The sequence below is a fragment of the Corella eumyota genome, chromosome 5 (genome assembly GCF_963082875.1).
Source record: "Corella eumyota chromosome 5, kaCorEumy4.1, whole genome shotgun sequence".
NCBI lineage: Eukaryota > Metazoa > Chordata > Ascidiacea > Phlebobranchia > Corellidae > Corella > Corella eumyota.
The window spans coordinates 120,338-145,867 of record NC_137494.1 but is presented as its reverse complement, the minus strand read 5'-3'; the positions used below and the strand labels follow the sequence as shown (position 1 = coordinate 145,867).

The 25,530-nt window shown below is 33.3% G+C and overlaps 2 protein-coding genes across 2 annotated transcripts in view; one reads left to right on the top strand and one right to left on the bottom strand.

Annotated features, from left to right (window-relative positions):
- The window catches only part of LOC145752431 (uncharacterized), a 47,930-nt gene extending 27,420 nt beyond the window's left edge, over positions 1-20,510 (top strand). The window contains exons 95-167 of the mRNA XM_082568718.1: positions 123-248; positions 329-451; positions 629-745; positions 844-969; positions 1,051-1,176; positions 1,250-1,378; positions 1,461-1,583; positions 1,690-1,815; positions 2,004-2,129; positions 2,203-2,328; positions 2,406-2,537; positions 2,641-2,766; positions 2,942-3,067; positions 3,160-3,279; positions 3,366-3,488; positions 3,633-3,755; positions 3,833-3,958; positions 4,051-4,182; positions 4,313-4,435; positions 4,604-4,729; positions 4,902-5,027; positions 5,127-5,243; positions 5,358-5,483; positions 5,635-5,754; positions 5,839-5,958; positions 6,144-6,269; positions 6,350-6,472; positions 6,577-6,705; positions 6,807-6,926; positions 6,997-7,116; positions 7,264-7,302; positions 7,416-7,541; positions 7,664-7,786; positions 7,876-7,998; positions 8,180-8,308; positions 8,408-8,536; positions 8,618-8,743; positions 8,877-8,999; positions 9,109-9,231; positions 9,347-9,475; positions 9,557-9,679; positions 10,042-10,167; positions 10,280-10,399; positions 10,538-10,663; positions 10,740-10,862; positions 10,931-11,056; positions 11,140-11,181; positions 11,345-11,487; positions 11,557-11,664; positions 11,793-11,964; positions 12,095-12,194; positions 12,294-12,432; positions 12,558-12,687; positions 12,764-12,880; positions 13,081-13,172; positions 13,267-13,408; positions 13,510-13,763; positions 13,870-14,028; positions 14,237-14,409; positions 14,595-14,739; positions 14,884-15,050; positions 15,177-15,298; positions 15,373-15,513; positions 15,829-15,849; positions 16,019-16,339; positions 16,407-16,658; positions 16,937-17,050; positions 17,129-17,710; positions 17,796-17,909; positions 19,240-19,407; positions 19,564-19,728; positions 20,040-20,339; positions 20,460-20,510. Of these exons, the coding sequence (XP_082424844.1) occupies positions 123-248; positions 329-451; positions 629-745; positions 844-969; positions 1,051-1,176; positions 1,250-1,378; positions 1,461-1,583; positions 1,690-1,815; positions 2,004-2,129; positions 2,203-2,328; positions 2,406-2,537; positions 2,641-2,766; positions 2,942-3,067; positions 3,160-3,279; positions 3,366-3,488; positions 3,633-3,755; positions 3,833-3,958; positions 4,051-4,182; positions 4,313-4,435; positions 4,604-4,729; positions 4,902-5,027; positions 5,127-5,243; positions 5,358-5,483; positions 5,635-5,754; positions 5,839-5,958; positions 6,144-6,269; positions 6,350-6,472; positions 6,577-6,705; positions 6,807-6,926; positions 6,997-7,116; positions 7,264-7,302; positions 7,416-7,541; positions 7,664-7,786; positions 7,876-7,998; positions 8,180-8,308; positions 8,408-8,536; positions 8,618-8,743; positions 8,877-8,999; positions 9,109-9,231; positions 9,347-9,475; positions 9,557-9,679; positions 10,042-10,167; positions 10,280-10,399; positions 10,538-10,663; positions 10,740-10,862; positions 10,931-11,056; positions 11,140-11,181; positions 11,345-11,487; positions 11,557-11,664; positions 11,793-11,964; positions 12,095-12,194; positions 12,294-12,432; positions 12,558-12,687; positions 12,764-12,880; positions 13,081-13,172; positions 13,267-13,408; positions 13,510-13,763; positions 13,870-14,028; positions 14,237-14,409; positions 14,595-14,739; positions 14,884-15,050; positions 15,177-15,298; positions 15,373-15,513; positions 15,829-15,849; positions 16,019-16,339; positions 16,407-16,658; positions 16,937-17,050; positions 17,129-17,710; positions 17,796-17,909; positions 19,240-19,407; positions 19,564-19,728; positions 20,040-20,339; positions 20,460-20,485 (10,055 nt within the window). The 3' untranslated portion in view covers positions 20,486-20,510. The remainder of the gene's footprint in view (positions 1-122; positions 249-328; positions 452-628; positions 746-843; positions 970-1,050; positions 1,177-1,249; positions 1,379-1,460; positions 1,584-1,689; positions 1,816-2,003; positions 2,130-2,202; positions 2,329-2,405; positions 2,538-2,640; positions 2,767-2,941; positions 3,068-3,159; positions 3,280-3,365; positions 3,489-3,632; positions 3,756-3,832; positions 3,959-4,050; positions 4,183-4,312; positions 4,436-4,603; positions 4,730-4,901; positions 5,028-5,126; positions 5,244-5,357; positions 5,484-5,634; positions 5,755-5,838; positions 5,959-6,143; positions 6,270-6,349; positions 6,473-6,576; positions 6,706-6,806; positions 6,927-6,996; positions 7,117-7,263; positions 7,303-7,415; positions 7,542-7,663; positions 7,787-7,875; positions 7,999-8,179; positions 8,309-8,407; positions 8,537-8,617; positions 8,744-8,876; positions 9,000-9,108; positions 9,232-9,346; positions 9,476-9,556; positions 9,680-10,041; positions 10,168-10,279; positions 10,400-10,537; positions 10,664-10,739; positions 10,863-10,930; positions 11,057-11,139; positions 11,182-11,344; positions 11,488-11,556; positions 11,665-11,792; positions 11,965-12,094; positions 12,195-12,293; positions 12,433-12,557; positions 12,688-12,763; positions 12,881-13,080; positions 13,173-13,266; positions 13,409-13,509; positions 13,764-13,869; positions 14,029-14,236; positions 14,410-14,594; positions 14,740-14,883; positions 15,051-15,176; positions 15,299-15,372; positions 15,514-15,828; positions 15,850-16,018; positions 16,340-16,406; positions 16,659-16,936; positions 17,051-17,128; positions 17,711-17,795; positions 17,910-19,239; positions 19,408-19,563; positions 19,729-20,039; positions 20,340-20,459) is intronic.
- Positions 20,511-21,108: 598 nt separating this feature from the next.
- LOC145752056 (phosphatidylcholine transfer protein-like) lies at positions 21,109-24,897 on the bottom strand. The gene is made up of 10 exons (XM_082568251.1): positions 24,655-24,897; positions 24,056-24,164; positions 23,760-23,805; positions 23,087-23,213; positions 22,890-23,024; positions 22,712-22,829; positions 22,308-22,393; positions 22,042-22,213; positions 21,678-21,745; positions 21,109-21,503 (listed from the first exon to the last, which is right to left on the bottom strand). The coding sequence occupies exons 1-10, from the start codon at positions 24,667-24,669 to the stop codon at positions 21,414-21,416; spliced, it is 966 nt and encodes a 321-aa protein (XP_082424377.1). The 5' UTR covers positions 24,670-24,897; the 3' UTR covers positions 21,109-21,413.
- Positions 24,898-25,530: the final 633 nt, after the last annotated feature.

Here is a 25,530-nt window from a genome sequence, read left to right as displayed (position 1 = left end):
TTTTAATGCTTTAAACAAACTTGTGTTGCAATACAGAAGAAACAATAACATAAGACTTAAAAATTAAATATAACTGCTACATAGTAGTTTTACAAAGCAGTTATTTAAATCTTTATTTTTAGATGTAAACGAATGTCTCACAACTGATGCAACTTGCCAGAAGAACTCTGAATGTGTGAACAAAATTGGAAGTTTTGAATGTGTTTGTAATGATGGGTTTACCCTAGATCAAGATGGAAACTGTGCAGGTAGGCAAAGAGGACATTAAATAAATTAAAAATAAAACTTATTATGCTATGCAGTACTTATCACTAAATTTATATCCCAGATGTAAATGAATGTGATGAACCTGATTCTTGTGCTCCTGAAGCAATGTGCAAGAACTTGGTTGGATCGTTTACTTGTCGTTGTAACGCTGGATTTACTGGAGATGGAAAGCTTTCATGTGATGGTGGGTTAAATGTTTTTTATTTTTATATTTTGTATTCTGTAAATATAAATTTACTTGTGGCTGTGGTATTGACACTGTCCTGATGAATAAGCCCAATAAAAACTGTAATATTATTTAAAATATTTAATAGTGTAAAACAGTATCAGTGTATAAAGTTCTAATTTAAACCATTTGCAGACATCAACGAATGTGCTGATGGCTCGGCTAAATGTGATATAAATCAAGATTGTATCAACAAAGCTGGGACTTATGAATGTGTTTGCAGCCAAGGTTATACCGGAGATCCATGTTTAGGTAAACACAACTTTAATGTCAACATTTATTTTATGCTCTGAATTTAGTCTTTTAATGCAAAAACGAATTTGTTCTTTAATGACTGCATTACTTCACAGACATAGATGAATGTTCGAATGGAGAAGCTATCTGTGATGGTGATGCAATTTGTGTGAACAACAATGGAAGTTATTCTTGTTCGTGTAACAATGGGTTCATTGATGATGGTTACAATGGCTGCGAAGGTAAGGGTTTACATACTTTACTATGAATTTAAAATCAGTTTTTGAGTAAATTTTCAGTTTGGTAAATTTAAATATTTTTAGATATAAACGAATGTGATGAGGTGGACAAATGCAGTGTTGCCAACACAGAATGTTTGAACAATGTTGGAAGTTTTACTTGCAAGTGCAAAGATGGGTTTATTGGAAGCCCTGAAACTACTTGTGAAGGTTAGTACAATAACACTGGATTACATTCAGTTAAAAAACTAAGACTTTAAATAATCAAATTTTAAACTTGCAGACAAAGATGAATGTGGATTGGGTGAGGCTAAATGCTCAGACAACCAAGTTTGCTTGAATCTGATTGGTTCATTTGAATGTAAATGCACCAATGGCTACACACCAGATGAAACTACAGGGGAGTGTATTGGTAAGTGTGTTCTATAGCAATATTTGTATTTACCCAGTGGAAAAATATTTTTTCTTAAACAAATTTAAAAAATTTCTTACAGACATCAATGAATGTGAAGGCAACACAACAAGATGCTCGGGAGATAGTAATTGTGAGAACACAATAGGGTCCTTTGTTTGTGCTTGTTTGGAAGGTTATGTCGATGTTAATGGAATTTGTGAAGGTGAGATTTTAGATAAATCTAACTTTTATTTTTTTACTTACAATAACAATATTAATGGGGTGAGGCTGTAATTTGTCATAATATTTAATTTTTTAAATATTTTAAGATATTAATGAATGCACAAGTGAGGTCAGCAAATGTGTCACTAACTCTAAATGTTCCAACAACGTTGGAAGTTTTGTTTGCGAGTGCTTTGAAGGTTATATTGGAGATGGGACAACTTCTTGTTCAGGTAAGATATTATAAATTTAATTTTTTGTATACCAAATAATTAAGCTAATTAATTCATGGACTGTTTGTTAATTTTTATTTTTAAATATAAATATATTACAGGGTTGTAAGTTACTACTACTTGTTAGTTAATATTTATGTTACATAAGTTACTGTGTATACAACGTTTATTTTAATATTAAATTGCAGATAAAGATGAATGTTCATTTGGTGAGGTGGACTGTCAATCAAACTCAGAATGCTTGAACACGATTGGTTCGTTTGTTTGTTCCTGCCTCCAAGGTTACACTGACGTGGGAAACAACATCTGCAAAGGTGGAAAAACGTTTCTGTGTTGATATAATTTAACAATTTGTAAGCTAACCTTTAAACTTTGTTATTTTGATAGATGTTGATGAATGCTCTCAGTCTCCCTCCCCTTGTTTGAGCGACACCAAGTGTCTGAATAATATCGGAAGTTATACTTGTGAATGTTTGGATGGTTTTGCTGGTGATCCTTACACTGCTTGTAATGGTAAGTTTAACATTTGTATCTTGTTTTGTTTTAACTGAACATAGGATATAAAATACTAAAAACTTTAACTTTTTCAGACATCGACGAGTGTTTAGCGACACCTAGTGTATGTGACACAAATGCTGATTGCACGAACAAGATTGGAAGTTTTAGTTGTGAATGTAAAGAAGGTTTTACTGGGACTGGAATTGGGGAAGATTCTTGCACAGGTTTGTCTTACTATTGTGATGTCACTAAACCTATGAATATTGATGTCATAAAGCACTATTATTAATCAAATGCTGTTTTATTAAATATTTTAAACGTTATCAGACTTGGATGAATGTGTTTTATGCACGGACAACTGTGTGGTGAACAGCAAATGTGAGAACTTGGTCGGATCTTTTAAATGCTTTTGCAAGCCTGGATATGAGGGGCAGGCTACAGTTCAGTGTTCTGGTAGGTTTAATTTAATATTATTTAAATATAAATATATTTCTTATACATTGGTTGTTGGTAAATATACACTTTACAGATTATTTATTGCAATTTCAAGCAGACAAACTAAAAGTAAATTGTGTAGTTATGTATACCTAGTTTAATTAAATTAACAACTATTTAATTTTGTTACCAGATATTGATGAATGTTCGGTCCATCGAAGTAATTGCTTGAAAGATTCAACTTGCACAAACACAGATGGAAGTTTTAAATGTGATTGCAATGAAGGCTTCCAAGGAGATGGGGTCACTAACTGCACAAGTAAGTCACCTCAATTAAACTATACTCTTAAATATTTGTTAGTACCGATTAGTTTTTATTATATTAAATAAATAATATTTGTATTATTTTAGATGTGGATGAATGTACAACAACTGAACTCTGTGATTCCAACTCAGTTTGTGAGGACAATGTTGGAAGTTTTACTTGTACTTGTAAGCAGGGATACAAGGGGGATGGATTGGCTTGCGATGGTGGGTTGAAAGTTTAAAGTGTTTGTTAATTTAATGTTTGCTATAAATAAAAATTTTGAGTTATTGATAATATTTGATGTTTTCAGATGTAAACGAGTGTACGCTGGACACCCACGGTTGTCAGGAAAATTCGGAATGTTTAAACACTAGAGGGAGTTTCGAGTGTGTTTGTAAGCCTGGATACAACCTCATTGATTCACTTTGCACAGGTAAACTTTGAAGTAACAATAAAAATTATTAAATGTATGCTGTTAAGTTATTATTGAACAGATAATATTGATTTTAAATAGTGTTAGAAAATAATTAAATGTTAGCCATTTTTATCTTTTTTATTAAAAACTGTAATTCTGCAGACATTGACGAGTGCTCTCTGGTGCAGCCTTGTGTTGAAAATGCAGATTGTTCGAACACTCTCGGAAGTTTTGTTTGTTCTTGTAAGGAAGGTTACACAGGAGTTGGAAATATTCAATGTGACAGTAAGTTGTTGTAGATGATTTTTTTTTAAATTACTTAAAAAATTGGAATTTTTAAACAACTAAAAATCTTTTTTCAGATATTAACGAATGTGAAGTTTCCACTGGATTGTGTGCCGATAATGCTGATTGTTACGACACAGAGGGAAGTTACAATTGTGAATGTTCAAGTGGTTTTAATGGAGATGGGGCAGTTTACTGTTCAGGTAATAGTTACTTCATTAATAAAATACTCCAAGTGGAATCTTAAAATTGATCTGTATTTAAACAAAACTAATCTTTAAACTTTGTTTTGCAGTGGCAGATAGCTGTAAAGAAGGAACTCCAAACTGCATCGACCTTTTATCTCAGTGTATAAACCTTCCTGGTGACCAATATAAATGTGATTGTATAGCGGGATATACTGGAGATGGTGTCACCAACTGTGATGGTAGGACAATAAATCATTGGTTCTATTGCTTGTTAATTCTAGTTTAATAATTTCTACTTACATGTTATGGTTATGTATTATATTTTTGTTGAACCATGGTATTTTATATAACTGAGTTATTGCCTTACAGACCTAGATGAATGTGAGTTAGGAATGCACAATTGTGCAGATACTGGAGAATGTTTGAACACTGTCAGTAGTTTCAGTTGTTCTTGTAAGGATGGATATACAGGAGATGGAGTAAACTGTATTGGTAAGTTATATTAAATCCTACTTATACTCCACCTAGTGTTTAAATGGTTTGAAAGATTAAGAATTTACAAAATTACAATTTTTTTCCATAATTTAATATTTTATTATTTAACCTTACTTATAAACGTTTGCACTATATTTACATTTAAACTTCTGTTTGCCAATGCAGATGTTGATGAATGTGTAGAAGAAACAGACCAATGTGCCAACAACACTTTGTGTACAAACGTCCCGGGATCTTATACTTGTGATTGTTCTAAGGGCTTTACTGGTGATCCTTTTAGGCAGTGCATTGGTAAGATAACAGTTAACACTAACATAGGGGTTAAATAAGATATATAGTCATACCTTTAAATTAATGAATGACATTTTTAACTGCATAATGTTATGTATTTAAACATAGATAAATGTTTCAATTAACAGAATTGCTGTTGGGTTTTTTCCTTAACATTATATTTGTTTTCCAGATATTGATGAATGCACCACAAGTGACCAGTTATGTGCACGAACTGCCACTTGTTCAAACACTGCGGGAAGTTATAATTGTGATTGCTTGCAAGGTTTTACTGGAGATGGGGAAGCTTTCTGTCAAGGTTCAGTTTTATTTAACATTGTTAAATTTATAAGAAAAAATTATAATCAAATATCATTTTAACCTTAGGAAAATTTCTTAAAACTATTATTTTACACAGATATTGACGAATGTTTGAGTTACACTTGTTATGAGAATGCTAATTGTACCAACGTTCCTGGATCCTTCAAGTGCCAATGTGTTGAAGGCTTTGTATCAGATGGCTCAGTTTGTAAAGGTAAGATATTTAAATCCATTCAAAACCGAATTTTGTTAAACTATTTTTTACTATGACCAACTAGAGATTTAAAGTTGTAATCTTTACTAATTATGTTAATATTCTTATGAACAGATATAAATGAATGCCAAGATGGGACCCATGATTGTGATTTAAACCAAGTTTGTTTGAATGAGGATGGAGGATTTGCTTGCGAATGCAAACCTGGATTTGTAGAGAACTCTAACCTTGTTTGTATTGGTAGGTTGTTGTTAAAATTTTTTGTTTATTCAATCTATATACATATTAAATTAGATATTAATTTATTATTGCCTTTAAATACATCCAGTTGTAGTATTGTTATTATAAGTTTCTTAAACATATACTTTAATGCCACATGCTTTTCCCATAGATGTGAACGAGTGTAATGAGTTAAACAATTGTTCGTCCAATGCAACTTGTACAAACACTGCTGGAAGTTATGTTTGTGACTGTGATGTAGGATACAGGGGGGATGGAGTGAACTGCACAGGTAAGACTTGAATACTAACAATATTTTACAATATTGTAAATGTGATTTGATGTAACATAAAATTTAATTATTTTGTTTTTTTAGACGTTGATGAATGTGTCGAAGGGACATCAGATTGTGTTGACTCACTTTGTTCAAACACTGATGGAAGTTTTGTATGTGAGTGCAAGGAGGGATATGTCATGAAGGATACTGGTTGTATAGGTAAGACTTAGTTAAATTAATAGTAATTTGTTGGGTTAAAAGTAAAGCTTTTTTTATTAACAATATCTGCTGCATAAAATTATTTAGCTTGTTTAATTTATAGTGCTTAAACGGTGTAAATTTTGTTTATGTTTTAATTACTTTTACTTAGGACATTTATTAAACATATTTCTTTTTTTATTTAGACGTTAATGAATGTGACTTGGGAACAGACAACTGCACCGATAACTCGACATGTAGCAACCTTATTGGAGGTTATACTTGCACTTGTAATACTGGGTTTACTGGTGATGCTAAGCAACAATGTTCTGGTAGGTTTACAACATATATGCTATGTAGATTGTAGTAAATTTACATGGTAAAAACCTATAAAACTTGCTTATATTTCTAGACATTGATGAATGTAGTGATAGTTCGGACAAATGTGATGATTATGCAACTTGTACGAACACTGTTGGATCTTATGTTTGTGTTTGTAAGACTGGGTATACAGGAGATGGGTTCAATTGCAAAGGTAAGTGTAAACTAATGTTTTTTAATACATTAAAGCTAGATTTGATATACTAGATTACTAACACTGCTATTTCGTGATATTTATCCAACCTAATATTTGTTCAGATATAAATGAATGTGTGGAAGCAGTTGAGTTGGTGAACTGTCAGAACTCAAGTTATTGCCAGAACACTGCTGGTAGTTTTGCTTGTGCTTGTAACCAAGGATATAAACTAAATGGAGATACTTGCCAAGGTGGGTTCAGTATTTCAGTTAATTTTAAAATAACTATTTTAATATTTGTTTGTATATTATAAAAATGAAATGCTTTTAACCTATTGTTTTATAAAATGTAGATGTTGATGAATGTTTATTGGACAAATGCCACCAACTAGCTGAGTGCACCAACTTACCTGGAAGTTATGAATGTGCTTGCAAGCCTGGATATACTGGGGATGCCATCAACAACTGTGTTGGTATGTTTAACTTAACATTTCTTGTTCAATTTTAAAACTTTAACTTATTTTTAACTTTATTCGTCTTTAGATATAAACGAATGCTTGAACGATGTATGTGCAAACAATGCCGATTGTTTAAACAATGGGGGAAGTTACAAATGTTTTTGTAATAAGGGATATACTGGAGATGGTTATAATTACTGCAATGGTGAGTAAATTAGTTGTTAATTGCAAATTAATGCTTGGTTTTTTAACGTGTTGTTATTTAGTTTTAATATACAAATTACTGGTACTTTATTTATGTGAATTCTAAATGGATAATAATGTTATTACTTAAAATATTTAACTTTTTTAGTTGAAACAACAACGACAGTTGCCCCTACATTAGCTTCAGGTTTGTTTTATTTTAAGTTATTGAGCATAGAGATAATATTAAGCTATTAAACTTATAGGATTTTGAGTTGGGTTGAAATTACTTAAAACTAATTTTAAATTAAATATTCTCAGATGTAAACGAATGTCTGAACGGTGATGCAAAGTGCAGTGAGGATTCAACTTGTGTAAACTTATTGGAAGGTTATGAGTGTTTGTGTGGAGACGGCTTGGAATCAGATGGAAATTATGGATGCACTGGTGAGACTATTTTGAAAACTCCATTGTTATTAATGGTTATATTGTTTGGGCCAACATTTTTGAACTTGGCTTTTTTATTAAATATGTTACACTACAACTTATTAATGTATTGTTAATTTTAGATATAAACGAATGTTCAACCAATACAAGCAACTGTCCTGATAACTCAGCTTGCACCAACAATATTGGAAGTTTTAGTTGTGATTGTGTTGATGGATATATCATGAACGAAGGACTTTGTATTGGTAAGTTCCCCTTTTTTTCCTTTTTTATTAAATATGAATCGTTTTTTTTAAGTGATATGTTTATTAAAGTTCTTATATTTTGATTACAGACGTTGATGAATGCACCGACCTAACTGATAATTGTTCAACAAATGCTGAATGTAAAAATACTGGAGGTGGTTTTGTTTGTTTGTGTGAACCTGGTTACTATGGTGATGGGGTCAGCTGTGAAGGTATTTGTCTCTAATTAGTGTTATCTTAAATAACATAAACTTTTTATTTTCTGTATTTTTTTGTTTAAATAACTGAATAAATGCTTATACATAATACTAAGTCTTATATTTGTCTTACAACAGCTAAGTTAAAAATTTAAAATTAATGTGTGCAAAGTCTTGTAACATGTTCTTAATATAGATGTGAATGAATGTACGAAGTCAGTTTCAAGATGTCCATCCAACACCGAATGTTTCAACACCGAAGGAAGTTTTGTTTGTAATTGCTCACAGGGGTATGAGAGGAAAGGAGATGATGCCACTTGTACTGGTGAGTTATTGTAGCCCAGACTTTATTATCAGTAATAGTTAAATTTCTTATCCTATTGTGCTTGGCTTGAAATTAGTTTTGTTTTTTGATATTTTACAGACATTGATGAATGTTTAAGTGCTGATACCTTTAATTGTGCGGACAATGCTGATTGTGTGAACACAAAGGGAAATTATTCTTGTGTTTGTTCATATGGATTTGTTGGGGTTGGAAGGGAAGAATGCAAAGGTGGGTTTAAAATGTCTTTTTTATGAATTGATGAATTTTAATAAAACTAAAAAATTTTAATCAATTTTTACCCCGTTACAGATGTTGATGAATGTGTGGAAGGGAGTGACGATTGCGGGATCAACTCACTTTGTATCAACGAGGAGGGAGGATGGTCATGTGAATGTAAGAGCGGATATTATGGAGACCCAAGCTCATACTGTCATGGTCAGTTCAAATCACAAAGAAATTTTATTCTTCAAAACTCTTATTGAATTTTTACAAACCATACTATATTAGTTGTAACCTTAACAATAACTAAATATAAGCTAAAAGTTAATAAAATTGTTGTTTCGAGCAGATGTTGATGAATGTGCCGATGGAGTCTCAAATTGTGCTGATGAAGCAACTTGTAAAAATACTGCTGGTAGCTTTGTTTGTGAGTGTAACAAGGGCTACAAGGGAGATGGAATTACATGCATAGGTAGGTTCTAAGTCAAAGTTGTTGGGTTGTTATACTGGTTTATATGTAATGTATTTAAATAACTCTTTTTAGTTTAATTTTTAAATTTGATTTGACCCCAATTTTTCAGACATTGATGAATGTTCAACTGGACAGGCGAGCTGTGAAGTTAATGCTCAATGTTTAAACAATCCTGGGAGCTACACTTGTCCTTGTAAGACTGGATACCAACTTAAACTCGATGTTTGTAAAGGTAAATAGTAAAACTTTAAAGAAATAATAACTAAAAACGACACAATTTTGTTACAATTTTAACAGTTATGTGTAAAAATTATCATTAAATTTAACCCTTTTGATTATATTTCCAGACATTGATGAATGCACAGATGGAAGCGATGTTTGTTTGGTAGGTTTAACAACTTGTTCTAACACACCAGGAAGTCATGTTTGCAAATGTAAGGTCGGGTATATTGGAGATGGGGTCAACAGTTGTACAGGTGAGATAATAATATATTTCCACACTCATGATGTTGGACAATCTTAATTAAGTTGTTAAATGTTTAACTTTACTTCCACAGCGAGTGATTTTTGTGGGACTGGGTCGCACAATTGCGATGATTCAACTATTTGTAAAAACACCGAAAACTCTTTTGAATGCATTTGTAAAGATGGTTTCGAACTCGTTGATGGAGTTTGTATTGGTAAGAGTTTCTATTTTGTATTCATTTAAATTTTGTAAAATTGTTAAACTTTATTGATTTTGTTTTGTATTTTTACAACTTTTGGATCAGTGTTGTGTTATTATAATTTACCTGAAATTTAGTAATTTTTATTAATTTGATTATATATTACAGATATTGATGAATGTGCCTCAAGTGATACAAATAATTGTGATGTCATCAATGCTATTTGTTCTAACAACAATGGTGGTTATGAATGTAATTGTAATAATGGATATACTGGAGATGGAGTTACTTGTCAAGGTAAAATTTAAACTAAAAAAAATTTAGTTTATTATTTTTCTGTATTTTAATTTTTTTTAATTATTTTATTTAAATTTCAGATATTGACGAATGTTCGGACCCATCTTTAAACGTCTGTGACATCACAGCCTTGTGCACCAATCAGGAAGGAGCTTATGAGTGTTCATGCTTGACTGGTTACACTGGAAGTGGGGAAAAATGTGAAGGTGAAAACTTGAAATTAATTTAAAAACTAAATTTTTTGTCTATATCTGTTTGAATTTAATATAATTGTAATTTTGTTAAAGTTATACAGAAAATATAATTATTGATTTACAGATATTAATGAATGTGAGACTTTGGATATTTGTGGGGAAAACTCAAATTGTTCGAACAATGTTGGAAGTTATGATTGTAATTGTTTGACCGGGTTTACTGGAGTTGGAGATAACTGTATCGGTAAGCCTTTAACTGTTAATTAATGTTTTAGATTTGTTTTTATTAACCTATATTAAGTGAACAAAATGTATTATTTAGTAGGCTTTATTTCAAATCAAAATTATTGCAATTTTTTGAATTTAAAACCTTTTTCCACAGACATAGACGAATGCAGTGATAATAATTTGAATAATTGCGACCCAGATTCAAGTTGTGCAAACTCAGTTGGTTCTTATTCTTGTGTTTGTAATTCTGGATATACTGGGACTGGGTTGGTTTGCGAAGGTTAGTTGTTGTAATATTATGTTTATAACTATGAAATTTGAAGCAGTGACTAACAATACTTTAATTTAATTTTTAGATATTGATGAATGTGAGTTGAACCAAGATAATTGTGATGAGAACTCAATCTGTTCAAACTCACCTGGAAGTTTTACTTGCAATTGCAAGGCTGGATTCATCAAATACGGGGACAACTGCGTTGGTAAGTAGAGTTATTTGAGATTTAATATTGAGTTTAAACTTGTTTTTAACTGGAGTTTTAATTTGCAGACATAGATGAATGTAGTGCTGCACCCAGCGTTTGCCATAGTGAGGCAAGTTGTACAAACACAGAGGGAAGTTTTGTTTGTAATTGTAAATATGGGTTCACTGGAGATGGTGTAAACAACTGCGATGGTGAGATCCTTATTGATGTTTATTTTATCCATAAGTTAATCTAACAAGGAAATGTTGTATAACACTTGTTTGTTTATTTTCAGTTATAATTCCTACAACGCCAGCACCTACCCCGACACCAGCTGGTAAATATTCATTGTCTGTTTAGTAAAGCTAAAAAATAAACAATTAATTTAAAGGCTGATTATTACAATTAAACCTTTATTTAAGTGAATACACTTTTTAATTAATAATTAAATAGTTTAGTATTATTATACATTAACATCCTTAACCCAACGATTTTATTAGACGACGCACCAAGTGATTACTGTTATGTTGGTAACGGATATCACTTTGAGAGTCTGGATGGTAAAAAGTTTGACTTTATGGGAAGTTGTTCGTACACTTTAGTTGAACCTTCGTGCAGTTCAGCTCCACCATTGACTGTTGAGGTAACATTTGTTTAAACTTTTTAAATCTCGAGTTTAGGCTTTTAATTTTAACAATTTCTTTGTATTTAGTTGGTTAAAGGACCTGCAAGTTATGGACAAACTATTTCAACTTTTAAGAAAGTTGTCGTTGAAATAAATTATCTGAAGATTGAGCTCAGAAGGGGACTTAAACTATTTGTAAGTTTTTATTTATTGTATTGTATATAAAAATGGTTTTAAGATTTTGTTTTTTTAAGAAAGAAGCCTTTATATTGATATTCTTACAATAACTATTTAAATTTATCTATTGTTGTTCTACTTTCTAGGTCGACAATGTTGAGACAAACCTTCCTTTCATTCGAGAAAACACGAAACTTCAAATATGGAAAGTAGGGGATTCCCTGAGATTGGAGACTGGCTACGGTGTTATAGTTGTGGTCTACTCTGACAACAATGTTAAAGTTGGCCTGCCTAAAGCTTACGCAGAGTGCACAAAAGGTAAGAGGAACCAATAAGAAGAAAATTTAAGTTTAAACCAATAAACACCAATATCTGCGGTATAAAATATTTGTATTAACCTTTTTAATTACATAGTTTATTTAGTAATTAAATATTGCTATTTGTTCAGGTTTATGTGGTGATAATGATGGAAACTCGTTGAATGATTTACAATACAAAGATCCTGCTCAGTTTGGACAACTTTGGAAGACCCAAAACAGCGATGAAAAGTAATTTAAAATTTAGATGTAACTTGCATATATTTAACTTAAGATATATTGAATCTTACTGAAAAAATTTATTAACAATTCTCAAAACTTTTTTACCAGTTGTGAAGGAACAATTATGTACGATGATAGTTGCCAGTTGTCCAAACCCTTGGATAAAGGGGAATGTAGTTGCTCCATATTTACAGATGAAGATGGATGCTTTACTGGATGCAGTGTCGACGTTAAACCTTTTTATGATGTAAGATTTCTTAGATTTATTTTGTATTTTCTTTAGTGCAACTTTCTGTTAGATATTCTAATGTGATAACTTTACCAACCAATTCTTATTGTTGTTGTTAATAATATTTTTATTCTACTTTACAGTCCTGTGTATTGGACGAATGCCTAACTCAGGAATCCCAAACTTCACTTTTATCGAATATCGCGAGTTATGCTGCAGCTTGTCTGGAAAATAAACAAGAAATCTGCAACTGGAGACAACTCTGTGGACTTGGTAAAATATTTTTTGATGTAGTCCTCTGATAAGTTGTAGCAACAATATAAACTAACCATGACTTTTCATGTTTTAGAACCGTTATGTCCAGCTAACTCAGAGTTTAAAACTTGTGTCACCAACTGCCCACATGCTTGCAATGTTGGGAATACGACAAGCATCGTGGATTGTGAGAAGAGGGAATGTGTTCCTGGTGAGATTTAAAATAATATTGTTTTGCCTTTAAATCAGCCTTTGTTAACTTGTCCAGTGTACATTTTTATTTTTATTGAACATACATACACATTGGTTACATTTGACTTTTGAAATCAATTACTTAATTAAATATTTAAATTTTACTTAAATTATTATTTTATTAAGTAACATTTGTTAAACTTGCGTTTTATCTCATAGGTTGTCAGTGCAATGAAGGTTTTGTGATGTCGGGAAATGAATGTGTTGAGCAAGACAAATGTGGTTGTTTGTATCAGGATAATTATTATCAGGTAAGTTGGCACTCTTATAGATTTTAATAATTAACTAACATTTATATTCACTTAAAGTCAGCTAGCATATTTCAATGATATTGTTGTACACCAGTTAGGAGATGAGATATACACGAACAGTTGCAGTGAACGATGTGTTTGCTCGGAGGGAGATATGTTGTGTGAACCTCACACTTGTTTGAGTGGAAGTAGTTGTGATATTGGAGCGGATGGGAAGCTTGGATGTCAGCCTTTGTGTAAGTAAAAGTGTTAAATAAATGTGTAGAGGCACAAACTGTTATTCTTTATTGTTTTAGGGTATTTTTGTTTTGATGTAATTTTTAAAACTTTTCTGCAGCTGAGGGCAAGTGCAGAGCTTATGGAGATCCACATTACTACAGTTTTGATCGCACCAGACAATACCATTTCATGGGAAAGTGTGTGTACAGGTTATCCGAGACATTGTTGCCCCAATCTGATCCAAGATGGTACAAGATTATTGTTGTCCATGAGGAAAGATCCAACCCTAGAGTTGCTTATACTAAGAGTGCGACAATTCACTTCAATGATGGACAAGACGTGGTCAAGTTTGAAAACAAGATGAAACCTCAGGTTTGTTTGACATTGATTCTACCACCTTGCATTTCTTTATTTATATCAATATTTATTTAATTATTCATTGACCTTTGTTTAATAACTTAAGCTGTTTAATGTTTAGGTCAACGGGGTAACTTACCGAAGATTTATCTCCAAAGAAAAAGGATTTTCAGTGCAACGTAAAGGTCGATATTATTCTTTAACCACAAGTTTTGGGCTCAAGGTTGAACATATCAGATCAAATGTTAGAGTCACCATTCCAAGCACTTATCAGAACCAGGTAAAATATTAAATAATTGTATCTGATCTGTGATCTATATATAATAAAGCTTGCTGGATCATATATTTGTATGTTTTATTTTTAAGTTCTAAAAAAACGTTGTGCAAATATTAGTGAAGACCTTAAAAATACAATTTCATCCTGTAAGACAAGATATTGACTAGTTACTTTAAGTAATACCATTTTTATACATACTTATACGTTATAGGTATATGGACTTTGTGGTAACTTCAACGACAATCCAGATGATGACTTCACCCTCCCAGATGGAAGAATAACTCGGAAATCCAGCGAGTTTGGGATCTCCCACCAAGTTGGTCCTTGTGCCAATCCTCAAGTTCCTGAACCTTTTATTTGTGATCCAGTCAAAGAGGCTTTGTAGTAAGTTATTGTTGCAAAAATAAGTCTATTAAGTAAACTTAATATTAAATATCTTGTAGGCAATTGTGATGTAGCTTTAAAGTATTAGTACTTGTTCCACAACAAATGCATTACTAAACTAACCAGGGCATAAATTAAAGTTTTTTTATATAGTAAAGGATTAACTGATACCCCTATTTATTTAGTTCATCGAACAGTGTATGCGGGGTTATCACCCAGGTGGACGGCCCCTTTGCTGCTTGCCACTCCAAAGTTGACCCGACCGATTACTTCACGAGTTGTGTGTTCGATGTTTGTGTTTATGATGGAAACAGGACTGTGCTGGAGGAGGTTTGTTTTGTTTGTATAAAGTAACAATACTTATTGTGTTTATTAAGGCATAGGCATTGCCAGTTATGGAAAGTTTAACATGATAAACCTTAATAGAATATTAGAGACTCAAAAAACAAATTGAAATTTGTTAATTTCTTACAGGCTTTAGAGGCATATGCTCGCGAATGTCAGAGGAATGATGCCAGAGTTTGTACGTGGCGTGTGGTCACCAATTTCACTAACTCCTGGCCGGCGCCACAAAACAGTCACTTTGACGGTTGTGCGCCCTCTTGTGCTGACACTTGCACGGATCCAACTGCATCGGATCAGTGAGTTTTGTTTAAACCAAAATTCTTTTAAATTAAAGTTTACTTTTGGGTATATACCCTTCCCACTTTACACAAATGTATTTAAACCTTGCCAAAGCACCGAAATAATTAAATATTTTATATAAGATGCACGGACGGTTATGTAGAGGATTATGTTTGTAACGAAGGCTACATCCAAGACGGGGATGACTGCGTTAAAATAACTGAATGTGGATGCCAGTTGTCGGATGGACCTTACGTCTCAAAAGGTTGGTCTCAAGTTGTTAAACTTATGATGAGGTTCATGTTAAGGTTGTGTATGATAACTTGTTTTTTCCTGCAGGTTACAAATACATGAATAGCAACTGCAGCACTGAATGTGAATGTATTGGGATGAACAAACTTGAATGTAGATCGGTGAATTGTCTTCAAGGGCAATCTTGTGAAGTGGACGTGGATGGAGTTTATGGCTGTTCTGATATAAGTAAGTTCCACTGCATGAACTTTAAAAATATTCTGTTTAAATTGCATGCACTAACTGATTGTTAAGTTGAATTAATGTTTAAAGAACTGCATGTGTTGTTGTTTCACTGTTGCTTTTTTAAAAACCTTTTTTGAATTTAATTTGTTTTATTTTTTACTTTTTTGTTTTCGTTTTCTTACAAAGACTAACACTTAAATTGTGCATGCTTTTGAAATGGTGTTTAATCAAAAATGGTGTTTCTAAAACTGGTAATTGGTGAATGGTGTTTGGTTAAAAGTTAAACTTCAAAATATTTACGAAACTTTTTTGTTTCAGATCCTAGATCGATAGATCAAGGTGAGTTATTTGGAAACACTGTAAACAATTACTTTTTTGGAAACACTGTTTTTTAAACACCAACATTTTTGTTTAATTAAATTAATTTTGTAGAACAAAATATTTGTGTTAAAATTAATATAAATTGGTTTTAATTGTGACGTCACCAACTTGCTATTGTTTGTAATAGTGACGTGCAAGGACTCGAGTTCGAAAATGATCGATCTTCACTTTTTAATCGACACCAGCTCCTCCATCGGAACTTTTAACTTTAACCTCATCCGTACGTTCATAAGTGACGTCATCGATCGCTTCAACATCGGCCCCAACGACGTCATGGTATCCATGGCAACGTACAGTCGTTACGTCAGCGATTTGTGGGACTTGAACGATCACGTGACCTCGACGGAATTAGTAAACGCAGTGAAGCAAATCGGATACCCAGGAGGAACTACTTACACTGGCGGAGCAATACATGAGATCGCGACTAAGAAGTTTACGAAAGAAAGAGGTAATTATGACGTCAGAAATATAAAAAATAAAACAGAATTTATTTTAAAATTTATTTTTCTTCTAAGGCGCGAGAGAAGGGGCCACGGTCGTAACCTTGATTATGACGGATGGAATCTCCATTGATGACGTCACATACCCATCATTGATCCTACGTAATCAGTCGATCGTGTTGGCACTGGGGGTAAAGAACGCGGAGTTGAGACAACTTAAAGTGATCGCGAGCGAACCTAGTGACACTTTTGCACTGAAGGTCGACGACTTTAATCTTCTGGATGGGATTGTTAACACGATCATCAACGCAGTTTGTTATGTTACTGGTGAGTAGCAAGGTTAAACGTAGCTTAAAGTTAAAGTTACTTGGTTTGGAGTTGTCTGATGGTTGTGTGGTGGCCATGGCGTTGGACTACGAGCCGAAAGGTTTCGGGTTCGAGCCGCACTAATTCCGCACTATTCGTTCTTGAGCAGGGTGTTCATGGATAGCTTAAACACGTTATAATAAACATTTTTTAGTAAACCAATTTTCATAGTTTTTGTTTTATAAAGCGTAATGACATACTAGAAATACATAGTATTCTTACCTTTTTGCGTTCTACAGAGGGCGCATGTCTGAGCAGTCCTTGTTTAAACGGAGGATCGTGCACCGACCTTGCTGACTCAACTTATCAGTGCGTTTGTTTGGGGAAGTTTACTGGAACCAACTGTGAAACTGGTGCGTATTAAAACTATTGTTTATTTGGCTAATTATTGATGCTTAATTAAAATTTTTAAAACTATTTTGTATCTTTAGCTCCCTCTAGTATCGAAGACTGCAAAGCGAACGGTAAACTTGATCTCGTCTTCCTACTGGATGCGAGTGGATCTGTGGGAAGCGAGAACTTCCAATTGATGAAGAAATTCGTTGAGAATGTTGTCAACGGGTTCAATATTGGACCTGATGGTGTTCAAGTTGGTGTGGCGAGATATACGAAGGAGTTCACCGATTTGTGGCAACTTAACGAATACACAAGCAAGTATAGCTTGGTTGAGGCTATCAGGAATATCAGATATCCACGAGGTGGTACTCTTACTGGCAAGGCGGTAAACAAAACCGCGGAGATTAAGTTCACCGCTAGAGCGGGGAAGAGAGACGGGGTCAAATCGGTTGCTATAGTGATGACTGACGGAAAATCTTACGATGAGGTCAGAGTTCCTGGTATTAACTTAAGGAAGAAAGCTTACGTAGTTGCGCTCGGTTTAATGAACGCTGTGAAGTCACAATTGGACCAGATTGCGTCATATCCGCCCGAAACTTTCTCCAAAGAGATCCCGAGTTTCACTGAACTTGATGGATTCGTTAACTTGTTGTTTGATATAATTTGCAGTGTAAATGGTAAGTTCTTACTCATACACTACGACCATTTTGTAATCTTGTATCTTTTCTATCTTACTCTTAACTCTTCAACTTCCATCAACAGATAGTCCGTGCACGAGTGGTCCTTGTTTCAATGGAGGGACTTGCAACGACCTCAAGAACGGAACTTATACTTGCACATGCGCAGATGGATATGTAGGAGATAACTGCGCTACAGGTTCGATAAAACTTCTGTAAAACTAAACTAATGTTAAGTTATAAGATGCTACTCATTATGTTAAATGTACAACTGTGTGTATTGTATAGTAACTGTAATTAGTTGTGACCATTCTAAACATCTTTATCTTACAGCTGTTGGCAACGACGTTTGCATGAAAGAAGCCGTCACTGACATCGTATTTGTCCTCGATTCCAGCGGTTCGGTCGGTTACGATAACTTCGTTAAACTTCGATACTTTGTCGCCAATATTGTGAAGAAGTTTATTATTGGACCCAACAATGTACAAGTGGGGCTGGTTAGGTACAGCACCTACCCCCGTAACAAGTGGACCCTCAATCGATATTCGAGCAAATATTATCTCGTTCAAGCCATTAAAAGCGTCGGGTAAGAATTTTTTTTTCTTTTGTTTTTTGTTTTAAGACAAAGCGCTAGCTTAACTGGCAAACCTTAAGCTATAGTGATAAGTTACATTTATATATGATTGTTAACCTGCTGGGTATGATGACCATACCATTACATACTTAAATTCTTTTTGTAAACTTTATAACTTATAGCATGTTTTAAATTATTAAATAAATTTTGTCATTTTTCCGTTGCATCAATGCAATATGTTTTCTATATATTAAAATCCACCAAAAAAACTGAATAAAAAACCTTCTTCTTTCAGATATCGAAGTGGTTACACTTACACCTCATCCGCCCTCGAGTTAGTCGTGAGTGATCAACTCAAGATGTCAGCTGGGATGAGAAATGACGTCAAACCTGTTGTTGTCGTCATCACCGACGGGAAATCGAAAGATGACGTCACGTAAGTTAAATAAAATGTTTTTACTGTTGTTTACATACAAACCTTGATCTAACCACGTTATTATTACGTCACAGTGACGCATCAAGGACCCTGCAGCAAATATCGACGGTGATCGCGTTCGGGATCGAGGGAGCGGTGCAGGAGGAGCTTGACACGATCGCTTCCTCCTCATCTTACTCCATGAACATCCCTTCCTTCTCGGACTTGGAGGGGGATAAAGTTGTGGAGAGAATCATCACCGCCATTTGTTCATCGCAAGGTTGGTGCTGTTGTAACTTTTAAATTAGTCTTAATGTTGGGATAATTTTGTTGACATCTTTGTAAATAATTGGGGATAAAAAATATTTTCTAATTTCAGGTCCTTTTGCTTCCGCATCCACAACTCCGTCAACTATAGGTAAGCACATTTTAATTTAACTTAACATTTTCTATGTTAGTAGCCAACATCAAATAACTTTTGTTTGTTTAAAGAATGGTTTTTCTTAACTGTTTCTCTTATAACAATATCCATCTTTTTAGATGACGGATCGTACGGAACATGTCCACAAAGCGGATACACGTGGACGGAGTGGTTTAATGAGGATGGGAACGGAGGAACTGGGGATTTGGAGAGTTTGTACCAACTTAATAACAAGGGGAAAGCTTGTACCAGCCCTAAGGCTATGAGGGCACAGACTGCTTACAGAGGTAAGGTTACTATAACGGCTTAAATAAAATACCAATCGTACTTGAGATATTTATTAAAGTACACTATTTTGTGTAATTTTTAATGCTTTTTACCCCAGTTTTTTAAGTTCAACTTTGTTGTTTACTACCCACAATAAACCCAATATTAATTCCCAGGTGAATCGTATAAAACCACCGGTCAATATGTGCGCATAAGTCTTACACGGGGTTTCAAATGCGTGAGTTATTCGAACGGGAACGGGTTATGTAAGGACTACAAGGTCCAATACTGCTGCGAGGACAAACCTGTCGTTGTTACCACCACTGCAGCGCCATCTACAGGTAGATTATCTTAAACTTTTAATATGGGTTGTGGCGAAACGGTCATGGCGTCGGATTATAAGCCGAAAGGTTTGGGGTTCAAGTCGCACCAATGTCACATTATCGCTCTTAAGCCTGGCGTTTACGGATAGCTTAAAAACGTCACAACAGCACATTGTTTCCTAGATAATAAAATATTATTTTAGGTTGATGTGGAATTATAATTAAATTAGAAATGTTTATGCTTTGTTTTGTATCCAATAAATCACACTAGTAATATGTATGTAAAATGTTTTAAATATTGAGATTTAATTTTTCATCTTCTTTCACAGCGGATGACGGAACATTTGGAGGAGACTGCAGCTCCTCCTATTACTCCTGGACTTCGTGGTACAACCAGGATGACAACGACGGAAACGGAGATTACGAATACCTGAGCAGACTCCGAGATTATGGGAAGGCGTGCGACTACCCCGAAGCCATGAGGGTTCAAACTGTCGGGGGGGTCTCGTTCAGAGAGAGTGGCCAGGCTTACAGAATAAGATTAAGTCGAGGTTTCTCGTGTGAGAATTACGTGAATGGAAATTATAAATGCAAGGACTATAAGGTCCAATACTGCTGCAAAACATCAAGTAAGTATTTGAGTGAAACTTGTTAAATTTTTATTTTTTACTTGGTCGCTGTAAAAGTTAATTGTTAGTATTTTAAATATAATATCTTGATATTAATCTTGTTTTTTTTTGATTTTGCAGCCACCAGAACTTCTTATTATGGATAAAGGATAAAACTTTTGTGAAACTTATGGAATTATTTGGTTTCACTGCTTCTATATATAGAAGCTGTATACAGTTAATGTAAAAATATTGTTATTGTAAAAAAATATTATTTGTGTTACTAATATTTAATTTAACCAATGTAATAAACGAACAGAATATAATATGTTGTGTTTTAAGCCCTTACAAGCTATAACCATGATATCACTCGTTTCCTCAATAAAATATTTGACCTGAGGTAACCTTAGGGGACGCAGAATTTATAACAACGTAGAAAAAACGTTTTTTTATTTGGGCACAAAGTAGGAAAAGGCTTAGTTAAGCTTTAGTTAAATGAGGCTGTGTTAAGTTAAGAGTTGTCTAGTTTTAATAATATAAATTGGCTTCTCCGTCAAGATATGGATAGTTTATAATAGCAAAAAGCTTAGTAATTGTCTTATCTTTGTTTTTAGCATTATGTGGATTATGTTGTTTAACTTAATTGTATGTTAACAAAAACAAGTTTTACAACAATGGATTGATAATGACCATTATCTAAGAACAAGTTAGTTTGTTTGTTAAATAATATGAATATTGAAGCTAACAAGACAATAAACTTCTGTTCGAATATTCAGCCAAAATCTTAAATCAAGGTTTGAACATTTTTATTGGTTTTTATTATAATGCATAGAACGGCGAGAATTGCATTGAAATCACGTGACAGTAATTAAAAATACGAAAAAAAAAAAAAAAATCAAGATTTCAAGACTTTAATACTTTTAAAAATAAACAAAAACGAATGTTCGCGTGTCAACAAATTATGGTGTAATATAAAAACCATTGTGACGTAATAAGGCACTTGTCACAGTGTAATTCATCGACGGATTCTGCGAATTACGTATGAGTGTTCAATGTAGCACCGATGCGAAATGATGTCATCATATTGTGACGTCATCAGTTAACTGTCTTCTTGTGTTTGTTCTTAAAAGCCTGGAACCCGCTGCAGGCGCGCTGTAAATCTTTCATAAACGCAGGAACGCCAGTCTAAATAATTATGACGTCATAAGTTATGTACAAGTGACCTCATTAGTAATCTGCATGTGACGTTATTATGTGTTAGTCCTAGCTGATTGTATTTATATAAGGTTGTCCCACTTATATATTATAGCTAAGTAATTGGACTTATTTTAAACACTCACCCTTATATTAAACACTCACCTTAGCTGCCCAGTTAACTAGCCAGGATGGGATCGAACCTTTAGGGTTGTCGTAATATTCGATGTAGGCTAAAAGTTAAAGTTTAGTTGTGTTTCGATAATCGCACAAGGTCGCACATAGGTTAGGTTTAATTAAAAGTTGACTGTGTTAAAAGTTGTACAAGTCACATTTGCATATCGAGAGCATAGGTGTAGTAGTCAGAACATTTGGCAAAACTACATGTGGTCACGAGTTTGATTCCCACTGCTCTCTTGTTTATACCTGGGTTGAAGTAACTGATGTTACTCAATGTTTAGGTCGTGAAGTCGATCTTCCAACATCGAGGATAAAAAAATAAAAAAAACACAAAGTTAATATTTTTTACCTCTCGTTCCGTGATCTTTATATTTGGTTAAAGCTAACGATTGGTGGTAATCACTGACCCGTATCGCACCTTTGACCTCCGGGATATTGTGACGTAACACACTGTGCATCACGATCACGGTGTAGTCGACCCCGTCACGTGTTTCCTCACGAACCTCACGAGCGTAAACATACTGTTCACGAAAAGTTAAGAAAAAATTCACGAAAAAAATTAAAAAATACGAAAATAAATCTTTACAAAACACAAAAATGTTAATTAAAGGATACATCTCTGTTAGCGAGAGGCCAAGGAAAGTCGACGTTGAAATATATGACGTCAGGTCCTTTCTCGTGTGCTTCCACAACGTATAACTCTGTTAACAGTTTGGTTATTAATACGTAACAAATGCTTGGTTATGATTGGTACACAACAGGAAAAATATTCGTTTAATTATTAAATTGCAACCTCGCTCAAATATTTAGTTTAAAGTCCAAAAGTCAAACCATCGGTAAATATTAAAACTAGTAACAACAAGTTAAAAGTAAACGCCAGTCTTAAGTTTATTGCCAATAACTCGTGAAATTACGAAATAAAAATTATTTTTGTAATTAAATCACAAAGACCGCACACAACTTACAATTGATTTCGTCTATGACGTAATAATCCAAAACGCTAACAAACAAATACTTACTTGTGACGTAAGTATCCCAAACGACTCGATATTCGTTGTCAAGGAAGACGCCAGCAATCTCGCTAGGTGGCGCATCGGGGAGGGTTGCGTATAACTTGTATTTGTACAAACCTGCGTCCTACAAACAAAAATTAATTTTATTTGCTAACAAAACTATAGTGACGTCATAAAAACTTACGCCTTTTGGGGTTCTATATATTGTGACGTTCATTGACTCGGCGAGGAACTCGTAGTTTTTGACATCTTTTGAGTTAACTTGTTTGATCATCTCCTCGAATGCTTCGTCCGTAAACAAGTTTAAGGGGATTTTAACCTGAAAGTTTATCCTCAATTTAATAGGGGGCGCTCTTTTTTATGACGTCATATAATATTTACGTTGCTTTTCTTCTTGGTTGTTTTCTTGTCCATCGAAATCTCGTTTCTTTCTTCTTTGAAGTTTTCCAAATCTCGTTCAAGTTCGTCCTCGTAGTGATCGAAGTAATCTGACATTTCCATTCGGTTCCTAGGGACAAAACAACGCTTACAACAATGCTATAACAATGCTAACAACAATGCTATAACAATGCTAGTAACAATGCTAGTAACAATGCTAACAACAATGCTATAACAATGCTAACAACAATGCTATAACAATGCTATAACAATGCTAATAACAATGCTATAAAAATGCTAATAACAATGCTATAACAATGCTAGTAACAATGCTAACAACAATGCTATAACAATGCTATAACAATGCTAACAACAATGCTATAACAATGCTAGTAACAATGCTAACAACAATGCTATAACAATGCTAACAACAATGCTATAACAATGCTAGTAACAATGCTAACAACAATGCTATAACAATACTAACAACAATGCTACAACAATGCTATAACAATGCTAATAACAATGCTATAAAAATGCTAATAACAATGCTAAACCATGCTTATTCTAAACTCCTATTCTGCGTTAACTTTTATTTAACAATTTAAAATTAACTTTTTCAAATTAACCACTCAAATATGACGTAATACAGTTATTGATATGACGTCACACTTACTTTGTATTGTGTACGTTTCCTTGAGGAATATGCGAAGGCGAATTACCTGAAATGTAAGAAAAATAAATTCAACTTATTTCTAAATTTGGTTATGACGTCATTTAAACAAATAAAGAGCTCCGCCAAAAACAATATTGACGTCATAAATTAAATTGTTTTAGAACAATCACGTGGTTGTTACAAATTGTTTAATCAGCCAAACTTAAAACAAAGATAAAAGTTTGTTAATATTTAACCGAAAATATTTCAAATAATTCCAGTAACGAACAGGTTTTAAATACTTGATTAATTCTCACCTATTGGGCAATATATAAGAACCCATGTCAGGGCAAATAAAAGGGAAAGTGCTGACACAGCAAAAACGCTTAATTTCATAATGGTCAGTATTCCCATGTACCTTAAAACCTGGAAAAATAAACATTAATCTATTTTATCCAATTAAAATAACGTCTATCTTTATAAACAATTAACGAACAATGGGCATTGATAAACCGCATTGTTATTAACAATTGAATTTAAGAAACAATCCTGACAATGCTAATTGTTGCGAATAAACGATAACCTTAGCTTATTGAAAACTGTCTACTATAATATCTCTATTTTAAAGCTTATTAAAACCACCATAGACTAGAGGGAAATAAACGAAGAGCAATAAAAGGTTACTCGACTGTAACGGGCGATAATAAACAAGCTTTTTATAAGTTGAAAAACAGATTTAAAACTTTGTTTTTATCGCTGACTCAACTTTAAATTTCCTTTAATTCCTACTTGAGAGCACTTACAAAACAATTAAACTTTCGTATCTTGACCCAGTTTAAATACTTCAAAAGATTTAATTAAATCAAATAAAATTCATATTTGGCAAAAATCATAAAATTTCAACCACATCGCTCACCTGTAGTTTAATCATGTGTACCGTGTATGTCGTAATAAAGGAAAACGACGTCACAATAAGAATGAGGTCACGTGGTCTCTCTCGTTTTATTAGCTCGTACAAAAATCCAAGTTTGCAAATTCGGATAATATGACCGACAATAACCTTCTGTGACGTAACAGCTTCCAGAGGTTATTAAAGAATAAAATATGTTTTGTTTACAAATCTACATTTACGTTGATTTTTAACGAATTTTGACAAATTGAACCTAAATTTTAAGATAAATGCAAAATTAATATTTAGGAATGTCTAAAAATTCACAAAACCTAAAATTTTAACCAAAAAAATTTAAAAAAACCTAAAAAAATCTAAAATTGCGACCAATTGCACAACAAGCAGTGTTTGTTTTTATGACGTCATAAAGCGGACTTTGAATCCATGGTTGCTGACTCGAGCGTTCGGGGAATTATTTTCTCTGTTTTGAAATTGTTGCAACTTTATAATAACCAATTTTTGCTGAATAAGTTTTAAGTAAAATACGGATTTATAAAAGTTGAAATTTGTTTTTTAACAAAACTTTTGTCGTTAATCTTTCTTCACATTCCAGTTTTATTGGCAATAAACAACTTAACGGGCTTTAATTAAATAAACAATTGCACAAACTTTACATTTCTAACTTAAATCTTACAGTTTAACAACCTCTAGTGCCCTGAATTATTAATAACACAACCTCATAAAAAAAACAACTTGGCTTAAAACCTTAGCGTTACAAATCGAGTATTTTATCGAACTTAGGATCTTCGCAAACTCGCAAACAAATCTTTAAACTTTACTTAAAGTTAATATTAACCCTTTTAACATTATTCACAGCTTGTGTGTTTACGGTTTAATGCTTGA

Coding starts and splice junctions, on each gene's coding strand:
- LOC145752056 (XM_082568251.1), bottom strand. Junction 22,394..22,711: donor TTGGGATACTTACGTCACAA/GTAAGTATTTGT, acceptor AACTGTTAACAG/AGTTATACGTTGTGGAAGCA. Junction 21,504..21,677: donor TAGTTAACTGGGCAGCTAAG/GTGAGTGTTTAA, acceptor ATAATTATTTAG/ACTGGCGTTCCTGCGTTTAT.